General features: G+C 37.6%; 1 protein-coding gene across 1 annotated transcript in view; it reads left to right on the top strand.

The window, feature by feature from the left end:
• The window catches only part of HENMT1 (HEN methyltransferase 1), a 36907-nt gene extending 20976 nt beyond the window's left edge, over positions 1-15931 (top strand). Inside the window, exons 6-7 of the mRNA XM_044675917.1 lie at positions 8149-8326; positions 15272-15931. Of these exons, the coding sequence (XP_044531852.1) occupies positions 8149-8326; positions 15272-15700 (607 nt within the window). The 3' untranslated portion in view covers positions 15701-15931. The remainder of the gene's footprint in view (positions 1-8148; positions 8327-15271) is intronic.
• The last annotated feature ends 7466 nt before the right edge of the window (positions 15932-23397 follow it).

Genomic DNA, 23397 nt, shown 5'->3' with positions numbered 1-23397 from the left:
TTGTCATCACTTGACACAGAGGCCTTAGCCTGAGGAAGGAGAGAGTGCTAGCTGAAGGGAAGGTCTTGAGGGTTGGCTAGAGGATCTGAGAAATAATGGTGAATAGGGAGTATATTTCAGGATTAGAGAAAACCTATGCAAGATGTGAGAAGGAGATGGAATACATAGTTCAAGTAATGTCAACCAGGTCATTTTTGCTAGAACATATCAATAAGTATTTATTAGGCACCTACTATGTACCAGGCATAGTACAAAGTACTGAGGACACAGAAAAACCCCTGTCCTCAAGGAATGCACAGTTAAATGGGGGAGATAACATGCAAACAATTATATACCAAGCAAGCTATATACCAAATAAATAGGAAGGTAGGCTGTAGCTCAGGGGTAGGCAACATATGGCTCTCGAGCCATATCTGGCTCTACCTCCCGACCAGCCAGGCGAGGCAGAGCCCCAGGATGTGCCCCAGGGGGCCCTTCAGCCCCCGCCCCATATTCCAGCGCCTTCCGCCTCCATCCTCCTCCTTCCACAGGCGTTTATGGCTCTCACAACCAAAAAGGTTGCCAACTGTTAGCTAGATGATGCACAGCTCTAAATGGCAAATTGAGGACTTCTTTCTTTATCTTGGTAGAATGTTCCTGAAGGCTCATGAACAGGTGACGGGCATGGTAGGTCCACATTTTAGGGAGTTTATTTTGGCAGCAGTGTGAAGACTTGTTTGAAGACCTATTAGGAGGATATTGGAATGGGTTCATATAAGAGGGCCACTTAGAGATAATTTAAGTCATTAGCGCTAGTGAAATCTCTAAAGGAAATGTAGAGAAAATGGCCCAGGATAAGCCATTGAGTAACTAACTAAGGTGGGAGATGGATGAAATATAAAAAATATTACAATTTTATAATTAGAAGGAATCTTAGTGGTCATTAAGTTTGATTTGTACCTGGAAAAATGATCATCTCTTGAGCAAAGACCTTCATTAAAGGGGTAACCTATTTCACTTTAATGTTAAGAAATTTCTCTTTACATGAAGTATAAACATGGTTTTTGGTAGCTTCTAGTTTAGCTCCTTCCTTTGCTTTCTGAAGGATAAGGGGGGAAAATTAGGGTTCAAAAGGAGAGATTTAAGAACAGTCTCACCAAGGTTTCAGGTCTCAGATCCAGCAAGCAGAGTCTCTAACTCCAACTCCAAAGAACTAACAAGAAACTGACTCAGAGGAAGTTGTCACTACCTTTTAAAGGTGCTTCTTTTGCATCATTTCCAGTGCCTTCCTCTACTTTACATGTACCAAACACAATAAAGGCTTTGCTTAGGACTGTCCAGGGGGCAGTCAATTCTGATTCATCACCGACTCTCTTGCACCTGTGGGTTACAGACCTCCCCAACTCAAGTGTAAGTGGGATGTTTACACTTTTGGTGTGTTACGATTAAAAATGATAAAGACTGATATAATAATATAAATTAGTAGTTTAATTAAAGCCATGCTGATAGAGATAAAATCATTAGACCACTCGCTTGTAAGAATTCAAAACTGGCGCCTCCGCCATTATTGTTACCTCCCGTCTCTTCCCGTGCCTGCTAGCCAAAGAGCCACTTTCGATTCTCCTCCCATTTAAACTGTCCTCTGCGTGGTGATGCAGGCATTCCCACGCCCAAAGAACCGGAAACGGAAACCTGTTGGACCACGGGAAATGTAGTTTGATAGTTCCCATGTATCCATAGAAAATATATATATATATATATACTTTTAAATGGCCTTTCCCAAATTTCAATTAACAGGTGACTAGATCTAAAAATGGGCAAGGTAGGATTAATCCCATCTTCACAGAAGCAAAACAGAGGATACCTAATCCTTCTTTCACATAAAAAATGTGAAGATAGCTATCTATTCCTTCTCAGTCTTGTGTAGGTTCAGTATTCCCAGTTCTTTCAACCATTCCTCATTGGGCACATATTTGAAGCCCTCTGCTATCTTTGTTACCATCCTTTGCATCTTCTCCTATCTATTAGTGCCCTTCCCAAGATTCAGTGCCCAGAATGAAATAATATTCTAGCTTCATTTGAACTGGACAGAGTATAATAGTGACTATCACACATTTATTCCTGGAACTTCTGCTTTAGTGTAGCGTGCTCAGGATTATATTGGGTTTTTAGATGATCATATTAAACTTTTGGTTCACTGAATTTAGGGTCCACTTAAAAAACCCAGGAGACTATAAAAAGAAGCTGTCAGGATTGAGGAGACCAGCAGAGAGCAGTATCATAAAGGCTAAGAGAGAGAACAGTTTCCAGAAAGAAGAGAAAATCAAAGCAACTGGAAACATTGAGAACTGAGGAAAGGCTGTCAAATTTGGCAACTAAGAGGGTCGGTGGTACTTTTGGAGAAAGCAGTTTTAGGTAGGTTAAAAGCCAGACTAGACTTCAAGAGACTGAGGAAAGAGCCCAAGATAAAGATCAGGGCAACAAGAGTAGATGGCTCTTTTGAAGCATTTGGCTGGGAAAAAGATAGGGAATTCTTAAAGATGAAAAGTCTTGGAAGAGATGAAGAGAATTTAGGATATAATTAGAAGGCTTAGCCTTACTAGGAGAAAACCCATTGTTTTATCAAATAAAGGAAGAAACAATATGTATGATATAGAAGGAGGTAGAGAGCAGGGAGAAGGAGCTTAAGATAGCTTCAATTTCTTCATTAAAATAGAAGTCCCCTGAGAGAAAGCAAGGGATCATTTATAAGGCCTAAGGAAGAGAGTTTAGGAAAGCCATTTTGAGGAGGGTAATATAGCCCTGGGCCCTTCTTTCAATTGTGAACTCCTTGAAAGCTTTCTCATTTAGTTTGTGGCACATTGGGGTTAGCATCCACTCAAAACCACTTGTGCTGAGCTCCTACTAAAGTGAAAAATACTGACTGATCTAAATGGGAGCATTACTTTGTATTATAGTAAATTCTGTGGGACCAAAGAAGCATCAAACAGCAAAAACCTCCACAAACATCAGAAGTCACCCCTTTTCCTATTCCCTTTTTCCAGCCTCTTGTAGCTTTATCAGCATTGTGGCTTTTGTACCTCCCCCATCATAATGTTGAGATGGGGGAGAGGAACTCTCAAGGTTCCCAAAACTGTCAAAAGGCTTTGAAGCCCCATGCCATTTTACCTGTCTCAGTCAGCTTTCTAAAATTCTTTCATAAACTTCTCCAGAAGTGTTTCCATATCTATTCACACAGCCACCAGGGATCATGGAAGACTTTTGAGAGGTCTCTATAAAAAATAAGAGTTAAGTAATTTTGTCTTCTCTTATCTTGCCATTCCATTCCTTCCCTACTTCCTGTGGACACATACCTTCTTTTGGTTTTTTTTTCCTCTTGAAAATATAGCTTTATTGAGGAAAACCATTTTTTTTTTGTCCTCAACATCCATTGATAACCCTACCTCATTCTGGGCCCTAGCAATCATGATCTGGATTTTTGAGTTCATGATCAGTTTCAGGCCTTTGTTTCTCTTTTAGGAAATAAATTGTAATTCAGTTGATGAATTTCCTATTTCCATCTTGCTTATCATTGAGATAACTTGTGAGAATTCTTTAGGGACTAATTCATCTATCTTGGGTCAGCTTCCCCTGCAGAACTGCAGACAGTGGGATCCTACCTATTCTTTGAAATGTTGAAATCTGTTTTTAGTGTACCACAGACAATGCCTAGGCCTGCTTCTCCCTTTTTAGCTGTAACAAACCTTCATGAGAGAGTTGTCATTGGGGTTCTACCTCTTTAACTACATAATCTAGCAACTAATCCTTCAAGATCAGAAGCAAGTCCAAAATTGCAGTCTCTTTATCCTCTGTCACTTAAGTATTTTTTTTGAAAAGTGATCATTTAGGCAATTTAATATTTAACAGCTACTTCTGCTTTTAATAGTGCATGCCAGCAGATGTCTGCATAATTCTTACTCTCCATTACTGCTATAAAAATATCTAAGATTCAGAAACTAATCATAAGCTTTATGGGCTGTTCTTTAATATATTTCCACCATGATAGCCTTTCTATTTCTCCCTTAACTTCTTTCTTCCATGCCTCCAGTACGTGGATTTCTTCACATTTTCCCCTTGAGACAGCAGTGGTGTAGTGGCTTTGAAATCAGATCTGGATTCAAGGCTTCCCTCTCACACATACTGGTCATGTGATCCTGGGTAAGTGATTGACCTCATGGTGTCACAGGTCAATTTTTAAGAGCATTTTAGATGCTGGTTTGCTTTGATAGAGGGAGTTTTCTCATCAAGAGTTCCTTATAATTAATGAAATTACAGGTTCAGTTAAAAAATTTCAATTATTTACATTTATTAAATGTATGAAGTATAGCACAGTGTTATCAAACTCAAATAGAAGTTTGAGGGCCCCTAAACTGTATATCAAGATCCTTCTGCATTGCATAATTGAGTTTAAAATGTAGTATTATCTATGTTTTACTGTATTTTAATTTGTTTTGTGACACATTTCTCCCATCTTAATTTGGTTCAGTCTATACTCAGGAGTATTGTAGCCTGCAGACAGATTATGCCACTGGTGTGGTATATAGAGTCCTGGGCTTAGAATGGGAAAGAGCCAGTTTTCCAGTCTCATTTTGGTTTGAGTTATGATAGCGAGAATGCTGATTAGTTTCTGGGCCTTGGGAATTTTCCTAGGAATTAGCTACTAAGTTAGGTTTGTCATTTGGTAGGGGGAGGCTCTCAACAGAGAGTTTTTGTATTCTCCGCTTGGCATAGGACACTACTTAACAAATGCCTGTTGATTGATATTTTGCTGTTGAATGAAGTAACTTAAGTACATACACAATCAATTGCAGTTTTTTTTGAAGAAATCATAACTCTTTCGGGTATGCATATTAAATGTCCAGTTAAACTCTATAATAATAACAGGGTGATATGCTTGCAAGAGCATGTCATTTACCACTGTTGTAGACAACATTTCTGACAGAATCTGTTTATGGATGATGAGGTGAATCTCTGGAATACTGCAAACTTTTCTTCCTAAATGGGATCCAGTAGAACTCAAGAGTCGAGCCTTATTCCCCACTTCAAAGAACATCCCATAAGACAAAAAATTCCTGTCATCTAGACTGTTAGGCTTTTCGACTAACAGCCCATTATGCTAGACCTTTTATGTGAATATATACTGGATAGACACTTCATTCATTCATTCATTCATTTATTTGCTTGTTTTTTAAACCCTTAACTTGGCTCATAGGTGGAAGTGGTAAGGGTGGGCAATGGGGGGGGGGGGGGCAAATGACTTGCCCAGGGTCACACAGCTGGGAAGTATCTGAAGTCAGATTTGAACCTAGGACCTCCCGTCTCTAGGCCTGACTCTCAATCCACTGAGCTACCAAGCTGCCCCCCTGGATAGATATTTTAAAAGTACAGAACTGAAGAAGAAAATAGACTGGCTTGTATATGGAGAAACTGCACTGTGCTTTTAATGACTTCTCTGGAAAAAAGGCCCATCTTTTTAGCACTAATATTCTGGTGATGTGATATGGCTACCAAGTATGGCAGCATGCCCCAGTCTCCATAGATTTCAAGGTTCAGGTCAACTGAAGGACAGTGGAGAAACATGTTGCCAATGAGGAACTACACAGTTCTTCTAGTTCTACTACATATTCTCAAAGAAATATGTACCAAGAAAGGAAAGTGGGCTGGCCATAGTAAGTGATAACCAATAGTTTGTCTAGTACCCAATGTTGAGATTTAGACAGACCCATAGAATGTAAATCTCTGTCGATTTATGGGAAGACCTGTTCAAGAAAGAGAAGATATTGATGGGTTGGAATCTGCACTGTCAGAGGGGGCACCTACATTGATAAGATCATAGATCCATCAAAGTATGTGCAAGGCCTTGGGCTGGATTCTGGAGGGGGGAGGTGTTACAGAGATAGAAACAAAAGAGCCCATGCCCTCCAGGTATTTATTTTCAATTAGAAGGATATATATCATATGTGTTGGAAAATATGAGTTAATTTGAGGAAAGAAACATGGTGGTGGAGGCCAAGAAGGATTTTGAAGGAAAGCAAGGATTTTAAAAGATAGAAATAAGGAAGGAGGAGAGAGACACAGCCAGAGATTGTACTGTCTGTGCTTGGGACAGTTTAGACAAATACACAGGGGCTGAACAGAGAATGCTAAGTATGGGGAGTAGCTAAAAAGATAGAATATATGAAAGGACGTAATATGAAGTCTTGAAAGGTAAACTGAAATAATTTTGTGGAAGGTTTTAAATGTCATGTTGAAGCATTTACATTTGATCCTAAAGCCAGGGAGTCATTGTAGTCTTTTTTAGCCAGGAGAATGATAGCTAGACATTAGCCCTGGGAAAGGGTAGAAGATAGACGGGGAGGAAGATAACTATATCTGATGGAAATTATTGTATTTGCTTGTTGCTTTGGAATAGGACCTATTTTGAGAATGTTATTGTTATTAGTCACAATAATTCTTATGAGACTTAACTTATAATTTCTTGGAATTAGGTTCTCTATGTCACATTGTTTATTGTACATACTCTAGAGATTTTTTTATACCAACATTTGAGGCTGTGGGTTTTAGTACTACCTTTCTTGGATATAATTTCCTGTGAATAAGTGCTTCTCTTCTCTATATTTCCTATGTTGTACCTTTTGATATCTGACTTGGCAGATATCAAATTTTTGTGGGAAATTTTCTTCCTTATTTTCAGGTCAAAGCTTTCTTGATCAGATTTGTAAGTTTTATTACTTACATATTTTTTTACTAGCCTTAATTGGATGTAGTTTATCCCAGGCCAAAAGTTCATGATTCCAGTAATCTAAGCCATGATCCCAGACTCCAAATCTCTGTTTCATATACCAGCCTATTAATGATTTTACTTCCCATATCCAACTTCTCCTTCAGAAGCCCCAACCCTCAATTGGCAGCAGTGTTGACATCATCACTTTAAGGCCTTTAGTTTCTTGCCTAGGACTTCCTATTCTTTAGTAGGACTCCTTAAATTCTTTCTGGCAGCATCATTTGTCCCAATGATGCTCGCCTTAAGTGAATATTAGCTCTTAGTTGATGGACCTGTTTTCATATTCTAGATACATGCCTCAGGAAAGCCAGATTTTTTCTTATTCATGTCTATGGTTGCCTTGGGATGTCTGGTCAGGGAGTATGTTGCCAGCTACAAGAATTAGCTGATGCCAGAACAAAGTCTTTTATTTACCAACTTGAAATATGATTTAAACTGTAAATTCTTAGAGAGAGGGAATATATAATCTTCTATTCATACTAAGAAATGAATGACTGTTATAAAATTCTTTACTGAGGAATCTCTGATAAAGAGTGAACACACAGAATATGTGAAGATACTGGTGAGTCTCTGGGGCTAGATAAGACTGGATAAAGAATAACAAGTTCTATAGGAGTAACAAAAACTTATAGTTACATAGCACTTAAAAGCTTATTTCCTCAAAACAACTGTGAGGGAGACATATAAGTATTAGCCTCATTTTCAGATATCTGAAGATTCAGGCTCCAAATGGTTTAGTAACTTGTTCTGGCTATATGGCTAGTAAATAAGAGATCCAGGAATGAAACCCATGCCTTTTTACTCCCAAGTCCATCATTTTCTACTATACCAGAAGGCCAAAGAAAGGAGAAGTTGGAGTACTGAAGAGAAATTGGGCTTTTTGGATAATGTTGTTTAGGGCTACTCTTAGGCCTTTCTGTTTGCTTAAGTGAGTGAGCCTATGTTACCTGTTGCATTTCAAAGACAAATATAAAATGTGGATAGGTATTGTTTTGTTATGGCACTATCTCCTCCTCTGTTAGTGTGAATTGATTTATAGTTAACACTACTCAGCTATCAACCCAATGTTATTAGCCTCTGATCTCCAAATTGAATAGTAAAGCATTATTTTTGAAAAATTTGCATTTTGAAGCATTGTATAATTGATTAGCATGTCTTAAAATATCTATACCACATATGTTTGTTCATATATCTCTTTAGCTTTTAAAAACTTTGCTCACTTGAAAAATGAAACTGTTTCAGGTACAATTTTCTTCTGATTAGTCTTATAGAATCTAATATAACTTGATCTAATTTTAGAACCAATTAAAGTATGTAACTTAAAGAGATAATTTGTCTCCTTTCAGGGCTTTAGATGCAGCAAGACACTATGGTTATTCTGTGGAATTTACTGGACTAGGGGAACCACCACCTGGAGCTGAGGCTGTTGGATTCTGCACTCAGATAGGGGTCTTTGTCAAAAATATACCGAACACTGATGAATCTCTACACAGTGAAAAAACTACAGAATGTACTCACACAAAAGTAAGTATTTCCTAAACCCATAAGATGAAATATAACTTATGAATGATCTTTGTAGGAGATAGTCTTACAGACTTAGAGACTTGCAAGATTGGCTGTTATTCCCTCAACTTGGTGATAGGATAATTTCCTCAGCTGCATTTTTGATAGAAAAGTTGAGCCTCTTGTAATAGAAATGATGTATGGGAAGTTGCTATGTATAGTTTTTCCTGTGTCATTTGCCTGATACCTGAATCAGACTGTTTGGAGTTCTTGCTACACAGAACAGGGAATGGTAAAACAAGCCTAGGGAAGCTGAAAAGACTTGGTTATAATGAGAAGCAATTGAATTTTTTTACTATAACCCAGGGCTGGCCTACACTGTAAAATTAGCTAACAGTTATCAACTTATTAAATGCCTCCTGTGCACCAGGCCCTGTAGCAGGCAGTGATGTTACAAAGATAAAAACGACAGGCCCTACCCTTAGTGAAATTACACTCTTTTTTTTTATTAGACATTTATTAATATTCGTTTTTAATCTGTTTACATACTTTATGCCCCTACTTTCCCCTTCACCCCCCCGCTCTCCCCCCACCCATGGCCAACGCACATTTCCACTGGTTGTACCATGTGTCCTTGTTCAGGGTCTATTTCCCATTCATGTCCGCCTCAGCCCATGCATTCAAGCAATTGTTTATCTTATATGTTTCCTCTCCTGCAGTCCTTCCTCTGAATGTGGGTAGCATCTTTACCATAAATCCCTCAGAGCTGTCTTGTGTCATTGCAGTGCTGCTGGTACAGGAGCCCATTACATTTGATTTTACCATAGTATATCAGTCTCTGTATACAATGTTCTTCTGGCTCTATTCCTTTCACTCTGCATCACTTCCTGGAGGTCTCTCCAATTTGCATGGAATTCCTCCAGTTTATTATTCCTTTTAGCACAATAGTATTCCATCACCTGCATATACCACAGTTTATTCAGCCATTCCCCAATTGAAGGACATCCCCTCATTTTCCAGTTTTTTGCCACTACAAAAAGCGCAGCTATAAATATTTTCGTACAAGTCTGTTTATCTATGATCTCTTTGGGGTACAAACCCAGCAATGGTATGGCTGGATCAAAGGGCAGGCAGTCTTTTATAGCCCTTTGGGCATAGTTCCAAATTGCCAGCCAGAATGGCCGGATTATTTCACAACTCCACCAGCAATGCATCAATGTCCCAATTTTGCCACATCCCCTCCAACATTCATTACTTTCCCCTTCTTTCTAGGTGTGAGGTGATACCTCAGAGTTGTTTTGATTTGCATTTCTCTAATTATTAGAGATTTAGAACACTTTCTCATGTGCTTTTTGATACTTTTGATTTCTTTACCTGAAAATTGCCTAATCATGTCTCTTGCCCATTTATCAATTGGGGAATGGCTTGATTTTTTATACAATTGCTTTAACTCCTTGTATATTTGAGTGATTAGACCCCTGTCAGAGTTTTTTGTTATAAAGATTTTTTCCCAATTTGTTGTTTCCCTTCTGATTTTGACTACATTGTTTTTGTTTGTACAAAAGCTTTTTAGTTTAATATAATCAAAACCATTTAATTTACAAAATTACACTCTTAACAGGGAAGACAGTACTTACATATGTGATGGGAGATACTTGAGGCAAGTTGGGAGTCTTTTGCAGTAGCCCAATTGTAATAGTCCAAACAAGTAGAGATAAGGACCTTCTGAATTTGAGTAAAATAAAAGGGAATAAATATGAGAGATGTTGCAGTGGTAGAATGGTGAGACTTGGTAACTGATTGGTTTGGGGGCTGATGAGTCAGGAAGAGGAAAGAGTTAAGGGCAACCCTAACATTATGAATCTTGAGTGACTAGAAGCATGATGGTACCTTCAAGAAACAACCTAGAGGGAGAGGCAGGTTTAAGGGATAACATAGGGAATTCTTTTTTATATATGTTGAACTTGAGATACATTTGGGAGTAATCAGGACAGAGCCTTGTTGGGGACAGTACCCACACATAGGGGGTGGAATATAGATAATTCAGCAAAATAAATTGAGGAGTGATTAGACCAAGAGAGAGTAGTGTCACAAACTGAGAAAGAAGAGTATATCCATGAGGAGGTCCTGAGCAGTGTCAGAAACCATAGTCAGCTCAAGAAGGAGAAAGACAAGGAGAGCTCATTGGATTTAGCACTTTAGACATGGTTGACCAAGGAGAGAGACTGGAAGTCAGATCTGGAGGAGGCAAGAGTTGAATGCAAAGTATGCTCATCTATTTTTGTTTCATTACTATTAATTTTTTTCTTATTTTTAAGATTTAAAATTTGTCATAAATAACATTAAATATTTTATGACATTTTAAGTGAATTTTAGTTAATTCTCTATTTTGCTTCTGTTTTTCCTGCTTTGCATTATTTTATAAAGGTTTATTTAGAATTCTTAATATTACCCATACTTGATCTTCTTAATTGTATTGTAGTAGGCACAGAAGTGTCCAAGTGAATATGGTGCCAGTTTGGGAGTCAGGAACACCTATATTCAAGTACTATCTCACTAGCTCTGTGAGCCCAGGGAATGTCACCTTCACTCAGCTTCAGTTTCCATATCACTAAAATGGGAATTAGAAGAGTACTTATGTTCTTATTTATTATTTGTGAATTATTATTCTATGTGAAGATAAAATGAGATAAAAGATATAAACTACAGGGAGCCATGCCTCTATCTGATTTTTTGGGATCCTGAGCGGCGTGGTGGCATAGGATGGTTAAGGCAGGAGAAAGAAAATGAGAACAACTAGACTAGTGGTTAGCCCATGCTGTTCCGAATTCTGCGGGCATGGAAGTTTATTATATACCTTTTTCAAAAAAGAAGTCACAGTTGGTAAGGGGCAATAAGTCACGCATAATCCATTGAAATCTAAAGAATACAGATGCAAAGACAAATGGTCAAATTCCAAACCCCAATTCAGGAGGGGATAATTTCGGGAGAGGAAATATCCCAGGGAGATGCTCACCAGTCAAATCCTAAAGGAACCAGTTCTAATCTGAATATGCACTCTTATCTAATTAACATTTGTTAGGAAAGGAGTCATTAACTCAGTAGATGCTGGTCTGCCACTTCAAAGCTCTCCAATAAGAATTGTAAAAAAGGTGGGGATCAAAGACTGAGTCAAAAGAGGAGCCTCAGATTTTTATCTTAGATGGCCCATTCAGTCTGCATCCTGACATGCAGTGCAGAAAATCATACACACAGTTTTACTTGCCGATGATTTTGTAATGGGATCCAGATAAAATATCTGTTACAGACTCTGTTTCTCTAAATGACTCCTCATAGCCTTCTTGGAGGGATCAAGTTGATTTTGGATTTAACCTACCTGCTGGTACCAGAGCCTTTTGGGGCTCAGGTGACCAGGACCAAACACAAAGACTGCCTCAGCCTGGATTGGTCACGTAGGGAATCCAGATAACAGGCCCTAAATTTGATCCTATTTCTCCAAAGGCTTTAATACATAGAACGGCTTCCCACAATAAACTTTATGATATGAACTTTAAATAATCTCTCCTATTGTTGGGCATGTAGTTTTTGCCAGTCTTTACAAGTTACAAATAATGCTATAAAAGTCTCTGAATGCTTGTTATTGATTAAACTCTTGGGTATTTCTAACAGTGAAGTTACTGGGTCAGAGAGAGCTATACATTTTCCTTGATATCTTCATTACCTAGACTTGGTTCAGTGATCCTGTGTTTTTGAAAAACTCTTCTTACATGTACAAAAAGATTTTTAGCAAGTCTTTTTGTAGTGGCAAAGAATGGGAAACAGAAGCATCGTCCATCAGTTGGGGAAATGGCTGAATAAGTTATATATGATTGTAATGGGATACTATTGTTCCATAAGAAATGACAAATAATATGATCACAAAAAACCTGGAAAGATTTACATGAAGTGATGCAAAACAAAGTGAGCAGTGAAATTTGGAAAACAATATGGGAGAGATTAGGTTTAGATCAACATCTCACACCCTACACCAAGATAAATTCAGAATGGGTGAATGACTTGAATATAAAGAGGGAAACTATAAATAAGTTAAGTGAACACAGAATAGTATACTTGTCAGATCTCTGGGAAAGGAAAGACTTTAAAACCAAGCAAGAGTTAGAGAAAATTACAAAATGTAAATTAAATGGTTTTGATTATATTAAACTAAAAAGCTTTTGTACAAACAAAAACAATGTAGTCAAAATCAGAAGGGAAACAACAAATTGGGAAAAAAATCTTTATAACAAAAAACTCTGACAGGGGTCTAATTACTCAAATATACAAGGAGTTAAAGCAATTGTATAAAAAAATCAAGCCATTCTCCAATTGATAAATGGGCAAGAGACATGAATAGGCAATTTTCAGGTAAAGAAATCAAAAGTATCAATAAGCACATGAGAAAGTGTTCTCTAATAATTAGAGAAATGCAAATCAAAACAACTCTGAGGTATCACCTCACACCTAGCAGATTGGCTAAAATGAAAGAAGGGGAAAGTAATGAATGTTGGAGGGGATGTGGCAAAATTGGGACATTAATGCATTGCTGGTGGAGTTGTGAACTGATCTAACCATTCTGGATAGCAATTTGGAACTATACCCAAAGGGCTATAAAGGAATGTCTGCCCTTTGATCCAGCCATACCATTGTTGGGTTTGTACCCCAAAGAGATCATAGATAAACAGACTTGTACGAAAATATTTATAGCTGCGCTTTTTGTGGTGGCAACAAACTGGAAAATGAGGGTATGTCCTTCAATTGGGGAATGGCTGAATAAACTGTGGTATATGCAGGTGATGGAATACTATTGTGCTAAAAGGAATAATAAACTGGAGGAGTTCCAGGCGAACTGGAGAGACCTCCAGGAAGTGATGCAGAGTGAAAAGAGCAGAGCCAGAAGAACATTGTACACAGAGACTGATATACTGCGGTAAAATCGAATGTAATGGGCTCCTGTACCAGCAGAAAGCAATGACACAGGACAGCTCTGAGGGATGTATGGTAAAGATGCTACCACATTCAGAGGAAGAACTGCAGGAGAGGAAACATATAAGAAAAGCAACTGCTTGAACGCATGGGTCGGGGTGGACATGACTGAGGGTGTAGACTCGAAACTACCACACCAATGCAACTACCAACAATTTGGAAATAGGTCTTGATCAAGGACACATGACAAAACCAGTGGAAATGTGCATCGGCCATGGGTGGGGGGAGTGCGGGGGGTGAAGGGGAAAGTAGGAGCATGAATCATGTAACCATGTTAAAAATGAATATTAATAAATGTTTAAATTTAAAAAAAAGACCAAAAAAACAAAGTGAGCAGGACTGGGAGAACATTGTACACAGGAATAGCAATAGAATGTGATGATCAACTATGAATGACTTTATTGTCAACAATCCAAAACAACTCCGGGGGACTCATGATGAAAAAGACTATCCACTACCTTAGGCAGAATGCAGACTGAAGCATACCACTTTTCACTTTATTTCCTTTATAAGTGACATTTGTCTTGTTTTCCAATATGACAATCATGGAAATATATATCTCACATATAACCTGTATCATGTTACCTGCTCTCTTGGAGAGGAATTTGGGGAGGGATGGAGGGTGGGAGAAAAAGTGGATTGCAAAGTGCCAGAAAATGAGTAATAGAAATTGTATCTACATGTAATTGGAGAAAAATATAATTAAAAAATACTAAAAAAATTCTTTTGAAAGATAAACACTTTTAAACTACATTTCACTATGGACAAAATGTACGTTAAAAACATATGACTTTTTGCCATAGGTGTCAGGGTAAAAAGTATTGTGAAGAAAATATCCTTTCTTTTCCCATTCTTTTCTAATAATTTAAAAAACTAAATGAGTCTTTCAATTTAGTTAGTCTGTATAATTGGGTTATTCCAGATGTAATATCAATTTGTACCACATAAATTTACTTCTTGTATTTTAGAATGACCTCTAGAAATTAGAATATCACTAATTTATTCAGGGCAAAGAATGTTTTTATATTTATTATTTGGTATCTTTAGCATTTCCTTTCCAGCTTTATACATTATTCTCCTTTATACTAGGTTCTAGCCCACCTGCGTTCCTACATTTTATTTCCGGTTTCATGTCTTTGCTCAGGCTGTCCTCCATGCATGGAATACATTCCCTTCTTTCCAGTTTCTCAGAATTCTGTTTGTTGTTGTTTAGTCATTTCAGTCATGTCTGCCTATTTATTATGCCATTTGGGGTTTTCTTGGCAAAGATACTGGAGTTGCTGTTTCCTTCTCCAGCTCATTTTAAAGATGAGGAACCTGAGGCAAACAGGGTTAAGTGACTTGGCCAGGGACTCACAGCTAGCTAGTAAGTATCTGAGACCAGATTTAACTTAGGACTTCTGATCTCAGGTTTAGTGCTTTATCAACTGCACCACCTAGTTGTCTTTAGAATTCTGAGCTTCCTTCAAGTTTTAAGTCAGGGGCAGGCTCCTACCTTGGCCCTATCTTGTTCTTACTCCCACAAATTTATACACTTTGTATACAATTTTACAGTTCACTTTATAGTTCTCCCCCTTCACTTTCACTAGAATGTAAGCTTCTTGAGGGAAGAGAATGTTGTGATTTTTGTCTTTGTAACCATTGTGTATATCAGTGTAAAAAAGACAGCATGAAATAAATGCATTACAAATAAATATTTGTTGAATAGAATTAAATAGCCCTTATAAACTTCTTGTGATGTCCTTCAGGAGAACAAGCTCCAGCTAATTTCATATACTTTCTTCTTTCTTCCTCTAGAATACAGTCATTTTGTAGTGAGATTTTTGCCATGATTTGGTTTCTTTTTTTTCTTGATTATTTTTGTGTATGTTTGTGTATGTATGTTTTTGAGGAACATTTTTTGTGTTGAGAATAGTCTCTGAAATTGTTTTTTACTCCCTCCAGGTTGGTACAGTGATATATCCAAGCTTGAAGGAAGAGAAGTACCTTCGGAAGGCAGTGTCCAATGAAGTTTTTTCTCACATCTTAAAAATGAAGAGAGATCTACTCGAGAGTCTCAAGATGAAGAATGACAGTGATGGTTGTGATGAGCCTGAATATGTCCAACCTGAATGTGATGAGTTCAAAAATGACCCCACTGAGGAGACCCCCAAGCCATTCTGTATTGAAAATGTATTTTATGTACCTCTGGAAAGGCTTTTCTCTTTCCCCAAAATAAAACACCTGTGTGGTGACCTTGAGACGTTAAAAATGCTAATTGCTGATGAAGTAACACTAAGCAGTGATGGTTCTTCTGTCATGATTAACATTGTCGATGAAGAGGACTGTGATTTGAATGACAATGATGGGGATGACTATGATTTGGATCACTAAATGGGAAGGAGCATAATGGTGGTGGCTTTAATGAGGAAGACCACAAAGATCATTACTGAGCCATTGTTGTTGTTTTCACAAATTTAGGGAATTAAACTTTTTAATGGGCTTTGCTGTTTTTTTTTCCCCTGTGGGAATCTTAGGACAATTTTTATCAGTTTAGTGTTTTTGGTTAAATTTAAATTCTTGATATTGTAAACCAGTGGTGTTAAATGGAGCCATTAAATCATACATAAGGGTCCCTGGAGTTACGTACTTACTTAGAAAAGACCACATATTATCATTTTTCATATTCTATTGTATATTTATTTTGTTAAAAATGTCCCAGTGACATTTTAATTTGGTTCTTGATTTGACACCTCTGGTTCAAACTTCCTTAGTCTGACCTTTAACAGAAGCAAGTGAGTAGAAGCACCTGTCATGGAGACAGATTATGCCCTTCTATGCTAAGCATTAATAGCAAAAATTCCCTAGTGAGACATTTTTTTTCCATTGGAACTCTTAGGATAGATACTGAGTTTACTCAAGACAAAGTGATTTGGCAACACGGCTGAAGGATTTGTCAGCTGCTTCTTTGCTTTGCCCTCTTCCCACTTGTACTTGCAAAGGCCTGTTATATTTTCTTTTTGTTTTGTCTTCTCTGGAGCTAAAGGGAATCCTATTTACGAGTTTAAAAATGACCATGCATATATTGTAAAACAGAACAAGATGAGATGATGTATTTGATTATGGAAGCTGAGGAAGTAATGTGTGAGATGAATAGATAGGGAATTATGGATTCAAGAAATAGGAAATTTTTTATGTGAGCTGTATGTAGTATATATAGGGGGAGGAAGAAATGTTATGGCGTTGACCTCTCAGACACTTAGATGAGATGAATAGCAAAGTGAATATTCTTCTTGTAAAGGGAGTCCAGCTTTAGGAAGTGGTGTTTCTCCCAGTACACTCTTCCTTTACCCACCCTCCCACCACTTTTAAAAAGCTTTCATCTCTACTGCAAGGCATCTTGATTTGTCTTCCTATTTTTTTGTATTTGTGTTACCAGAACTATATTGAAAAGGGATAAGGATTGGACCTGTGACTTTACTGAAGAAGAAACATCGTGGGAACATCTCACCTGCATGTGTCAGACCTGAGAGTTGAATCCGGGCCTTCCTGGCTCCAAGGCTAGTTCTAAACACTTAGCCACATTGTCTTTGCATCAGTTACAACAGGGATTCCTTCATTTTCTAGTACCGTACAACCAGAAAATATTAGCGATTGACAGTAAACATTTGCCTTACATACCCTGATTGTGGTTTGTAGGCATAGAAACAAATGTGATATATCAGAAACCAGAGACTGCTATGTCAAAGCTGAAAACCAAGAGTAGCCAGAAGATAAACATGTCAGAATAGGAAAGTCAAGGCTTTGTGTGATATGAAAAATCTTCCTATGTTTATTAAAATGTTGTAAAATTGACTTGAATTTACCTGTTTGGTCAGGAAGTAATATTTAAAATGACTTAAGTGAAAATCAGAACTGTCATCCAGGACTATATGAACAGGTAGGTTCTTCAAGGATTCTGGAAACTTCAGTTGCCTAACATTTCATGAAGATTCTGAGTTGAAAAGTAATTTGGAAAACATTTAGTCCAGTCCACGCCTAACAGTTATCCCCAAATAATTTGTAAATTCTACCTTTTAAGTGAACCTGTTCTACTTTTGAACAGCTGATTGTTGGGATGTTTTTCTGCATATCAAGTCTAAAACTTATCCTTTGTATTTTCTATCTCTTTCTTCTGATATTGTCCTCTAGTACCAAATAGAACCAGTAATTCATTTCAAATAATTTATACCTACTACATGCAAGGCTTGTGCTGAGGATATAGAGACAAAGTCTTGCCATCTAGGAGCTTAGTCTTTTGAGGAGTACCACTTGTAAATATCAGTAAATAAGATAATTTGAGAAAGGACAGAACACTAACAAGAAAGAGGATGGAAATCAGGAAAGATTACCCATAGGACTGACAAGTTCAATTTTGAAAGCTAAGAATTCTAAAAGGCTGAGGTGAAGTGATTTAGGACAGCCTGCTCAGAGGGAAGAGTGAGTAAACCAGTTTTAGCTGCAATATAAAATAGTGGAATAATAAATGTTTGGAAAGGCGGTCTGCAGCTTTGTTGTGAAAGTTTTGAATGACAATAAAAGGAAATTGTATTTAGTCCAGAGGCAATAAGGAACCACTGAAAATTCTTGAGGAGGAGAATAGTGTGGTCAGACCTGCACTTGAAGATTGTAGATCTGTGGAAAATAACATTGGAGAGGGAAATTACAATCTGATTGTTGAACTCCCAACTCAGTGCCATAGAGACAAGTTTACAAAAGTTATGGCTCATGTTTAGGTTTTCCCTCTAAAGTATTCAATCTGTAATACAAATCAAATGTGGAACAGGTAATTAATTTGTTCTAATACATGAAGGAAATGTTAAACACAAAATCTGGCATATGGAATGACAAACTGGATTGAATATTGTTAGATTCTGCTGGAAGGTAGATACTTAAACCTCACAAGGACATAAAGTTGTCTGTGGTATTGCTAATACTTTCCATTAACTTCATCTCTACACTGTCAAAACAACTCTGGGTACCTGTTTTCTGTTGAAATGGCCAAGCTTGGGGCAATTCTTGGTGGTGGTCATTCTCTCCAATGAACTCTAGAATAATTGCTGGAGACTTCTGCCAGTAGGACTTCTGTTCCAAATTGATCAGATCTTCAAAGCTTTTCCTGGTTCAATCAGTACCATATTTGTGTAACCCTGACTGGCTCCAGATGTGGCTCTGAATGCAGCACATTTGAATTATTTTCTTCTGGCTGCTTGCTGTACTTTTTCCTTAGTTTGAGAATTTTTGAATTTTGCTGTAATAGTCCTGAGATAGCATCTCTTTCAGTAGGTGATAAGTGGACTCTTAATTTCTATTTTCCCCTCTTGTTTGAGGATATCAAAGCACTTTCCCCTCATGATTTCTTGCATTATGTTGTCCAGATCTTTTTTTGATTATAGCTTTAAGGTATTCTGAAGATTCTTAGATTATCTCTCCTGGATCTATTTTCCAGGTCAGTTGCTTTTCTAGTGAGATATTTCAGTTTTTCTTCTACTTTTTTTCCCCCTTTCTTTTGATTATGTCTTATATGTCCTGATCCCTTATGGAGTCATTAGCTTCCATTTGCTCAATTCTAATTTTTAGGGAGTAATTTTCTTCCTTGAGCTTTTGTGTTTCCTTTTTCATTTGGTTCATTCTAGTCTTTTGGGAGTTGTTTCTTGGCCTTTTTTTGGGCCTTTTTTGGCCTTTGTTTCATTTGACCCATTCTAGTCTTTAGAGAATTGTTTTCTTCAGTGGTTCTTTTGGTAATTTTCTAGTGATTTTCCCCCTTCCTTGTTACCTTGTCTATCTGTTGAGGTTCTGCTCTTCTCCAGGGGTGGAGGGAGCACTGTTCCAAGCTTGCAGTGAAGCCTTCTTTGGTGCTTGGGGTATGCCTGCCTTCTTGTGGGGAGGATTGCAGCAGTTTTATCCAGCTGGATTCTTCCCCCCCCCCCCCTTCTTTCAGTTTCCCTGCTGTCTCTTATGTTGGGCTGCTCCTCCTCCACTCTGCTGTCTTGTTGCCTCAGATTATTTGGAAGCATAGTGCTGCTACTGGATCTGCTGTTTTGTTACCTCAGGCTGTTTGGCAACTCCTAGGGCTGTTCATAGCTCTAATTTTTCATTGCCTCATATCATGTGGAAGCAGACAGAGCTGGCATTAATCTACTCCCCTTTCCCCCTCATTGGTTTTGTTACCTTAGGTCCTATGTAGGGCTATTCCCAACTCTGAAGTTTCCTTATCCCAGGCTACTATAGGGCTGGTCTTGTGCTTCTCCCTGTTCACTGTTTTGTTGCCTTAGACCAGCTGCTTCCCTGTTGGTACCTTATTGCCTTCAGGCCAGGTGGAAGCCTTCGGGCTGGTGTTCATTCTGCAGGCTCCCTTCATGCAGCACACCATTGGGCTATTCTCCTCTCTAAACCCAGTGAGTCATATCCTTCCTACTTTTTGTTGTTTTGCTTTTTTTTTTTTTCCTATTTTTGTGTTTGTTTGGAAGGTTTGGGTGAACTGAGCATCCTTTATGCTGCCATCTTAGCTTCCAGCACGCAACTCCTCAGGAATTCTTAACTTCCAGATCCAGTCACCATTCATTGACCTATTGCTACAAAATGCCATTTTAAACTGGCTTATTGTATTGCAGATAAACTCAGAGGTGTCTTCTTTTTTAATTAAAATTTTTTTCTCCTTATCCTTTCAGCCAATCATAAGATATTGTCTGTGTTGTATCATGTCTTTATCCAGTGATCAGAACACTTCAGTTTTCCTAAAATGACCAAGTGTTTGCTCCTCTGCTTTTGATTGATCTGAAAGGTTTGGGCTTTTGTTTGTATTAATGGGGGATGGAGCTATACTTTATTGTATTCCACTGACCTACTTAAAAAATACATATATGTGTTTGTAGTGATGTTTTTGGTCTGTTTGTTATATTCAATATGCTGAATGAAGTAAGCAGAACCAGGAGAATACACAGAATGACTAATGTACTAAGAGGAACTTAAAACTACAATGAATTTAAGGACAAATCTCTTCTCTTGAGAACAGATGTTAAAACTTACTTCTCTAAGTAGAGAGATGGGACTCATCTCCATTTAGTAACTCGATTCAACACTCCACATATTTGTAATTACATGTGGTCATTTGCTCAACAGTTTTTCTATTACCAGGGAAGTTTCAATGAATCCATCATATGGATGAAAGATTAGCCTTGTTTGCTTAGCTCCAAAAAAGGACAGAATTAGGAATAACTGTCAAAAACTGCAGAGGCAAGTTTTAATGTAGGGGATTTTTCCCAAGAAGTAGAGTAATTTAAAGGTTAAATGGACTGCTCTGAAAGATAGTGGTTTCTCCTTCCCTAGACAACTTCAAGTAGAGGATGATGATTGGGATGGATTCTTGTTCAGCTATGGGTTGCAGGTCCCTTCCAACCCTGAGATTTTTTGGTTCCTTTCTACTTTTAACATTTTAATTTTCTTGATTTTAAAATTCACTGGATCAGGAGAGAGGACCTAATGAATCCCATGAAATACCCTATTTTTCTCTACTAAATAAATAGGGCAATGAATTCTTAGTTATCTACATGTAACAGAAGTGATAGAAGGGGCCAGGACTCATTCCACCTCCCTCTCCCTCATCATTTTTCTTGGATTCAGTCTTGAGTCTGCTATTGTCACCACTGTTGTCTGAGAAGATAGTGCAGAGAAATCCCCTTCTCTTCACTGGAAATCCAAAAGAGATCTGACATTGGATGTGTTCTTACAAAGACGTCTCCTTGAAGGATGCTAGAAACTGTCTCTATTCCTTGTAGCTTACTGAATGGGCAGCATTTTCTGCCCCATTCTCCAGTTCTCTTGGATACAGGCCCATTCACAGGAATGGGCAACAATCAGTCAGGAGCTGCTGGTCATACACAACAGAGTTTTAACAGCATTACCTCAGATAATATGTGCATGATCCATCAACAAATTGTGGTGGCAATAGAACATGTCCAGGGTGAGGATAGAATACTGACCCAATAAGGGAGCAGAGAAAGTCACTCCTGCTGTATATTACAATGGGAAGGACCTTGCACTGATTATCAAACAGCACTGGAGAAAAATTGGCCTGGAAACTACCAGTTACTTATAGTATGGACCCCTGATTAAGTAAGCTTTCAGGGCTTTAGGAAACTAAGACTTCAGGTTATAGAAAAGGTGCTGATTTGCACTGTAGAAGGAGCTTCCCCATCACCAGTGAAATTATAGGTCCAGTACTTATTCTCATGGATAAAACTAGGTAGGATGATTTAGAGAGGGCTGGGATATAGAGCTAAAGAAGTAAAATGAAGTTGGTAACAATTATTTTCTATAAATTTTTTCTAGTGGAATACAAGGAAAGCTTTAGAGAGGAAGACATACCTAGATCTGTAAATTTAGAATCCTTCATTTTCCAACTTTCTGAGGTAAAGAGGGGATATCTCCCACTTTCTATCTATATTAATATAGCCAAACTTTTAAGACATGATTTTTATTGAACATTTGTAAGACTTTTACATTATTACAAATACTTTACAATAAAAAAATCAGCTTAAAAAATTACATTTTCCTGGATTTGTCATTGTACAGTTTAAGCAAAAGAGTATGATATTTAAATATGAAGGTCATTCCCCAAGTATCACAGCAGAATACTTATGGACTCACTTCATCAAAATACACATATGTATATATATATATTTATTTATTGATAAAAATTTTCACAATTAACCAATAAAACACATCTACCTCTTTGGGTTTGTCTGTGTTTCTTTCCACAGACTGAATCAACCTTCAAGAGGAAGGGGACGCTGACTGTAATGATTCCCAAAGAGTAACCAAATGGAATAGGTACAAAGTGCCCTGCTCATGTAATTCCACCAAAATTGGCAAGATATTTCTGGGTTTTTAATAATAGAAGATAACCGCAGAAATCTGGAAACAAAATATATATTGTCCACAGAGTTTAAGGCCTTTGCCAGTTTTGGTCTCTAAGGAAACTGGCTTAAGACCAGCCAAATATTTAATGCTTACTGTGTCATCTTAAGTAGGAAAATTCCAAAATTAGGGAATATTCCTGGGGTGGTCTCTTAAGGTAGGTTTGACTATATGTCCATTTCATTAGTGCATTTTAAATGATTTAATAGACTTTTATTTAATTCCTCATAATGCAGGTACATTGTACCTGCAAAATCTTTCTTGGACACAGTGTATCAGATCTGAGAGTAAGAGGCTAGGAATTTCTTGTCAAGAATGAAGAACTAACAATGATTTTGTTAACTGAATAAACAAAAATTAACATTGAATAGAAGTGCTTCTTCTTCCTCTACTAAAACTATTAAGTTATGCACTGTACCTAGAAAAATGTTAGGGCAGAAGAAAATCATAATCAAGTTAGAGACTTTCCACATGAAGCACCATCCATAGAAAGAGTAACGGACAATGTTATCATTCCTTGATGGCAGGGAACAATCACTAGTTGCTATAAAGATCATGTCAGATTTCAAGAACTATGTGAAAAAACCTTCTCAGAAAGAGATAAACTCCAATAGCATCTCATCAATGAGAGTGGTACTACTGTATTCTGGAAGTCTCATACTTCAATGTTATTACATAATCAGAACTGCTTTGGAGCTTTTTAAACTAGCCTGTAAGAACAATCTGCACTAAATTATTCAGTACCTTATCAGCTTTGAACATGGCTACCAAGTTTTGCAACAAAGGAAATTTAAAATGGATATTTTAATCTCGAACCTCAGAGACCTCTTTGTCCAGATATTTCATTTTACACAGAAACTGATGCCCAGAGAGGAGGGATAATTTGCAAGGCCAGGATTAAAAACTTCTCTGTCTCCTGACTCCCACTCTGTTTGACTAACACCACATTGACTCAAATGTTGGTAATTAAATCCAGATTATTTCACTGACCATCTGGAAGACATTCAATGTTATCTTATTTGAGTGTGTTTTCATTGGAGTCTGCTGGGATGTTTACTCCATTCAAACTACTACTAGGTTAAATTTAAAGGCTTCTGGTGTTCTTGGAGCCAGAGGACCTGGTTCAGATACTG

Source organism: Gracilinanus agilis, chromosome 4 (assembly GCF_016433145.1).
Source record: "Gracilinanus agilis isolate LMUSP501 chromosome 4, AgileGrace, whole genome shotgun sequence".
Lineage (NCBI taxonomy): Eukaryota > Metazoa > Chordata > Mammalia > Didelphimorphia > Didelphidae > Gracilinanus > Gracilinanus agilis.
The sequence above is the reverse complement of the archived record's forward strand: the minus strand, read 5'-3'. Positions and strand labels throughout refer to the sequence as shown.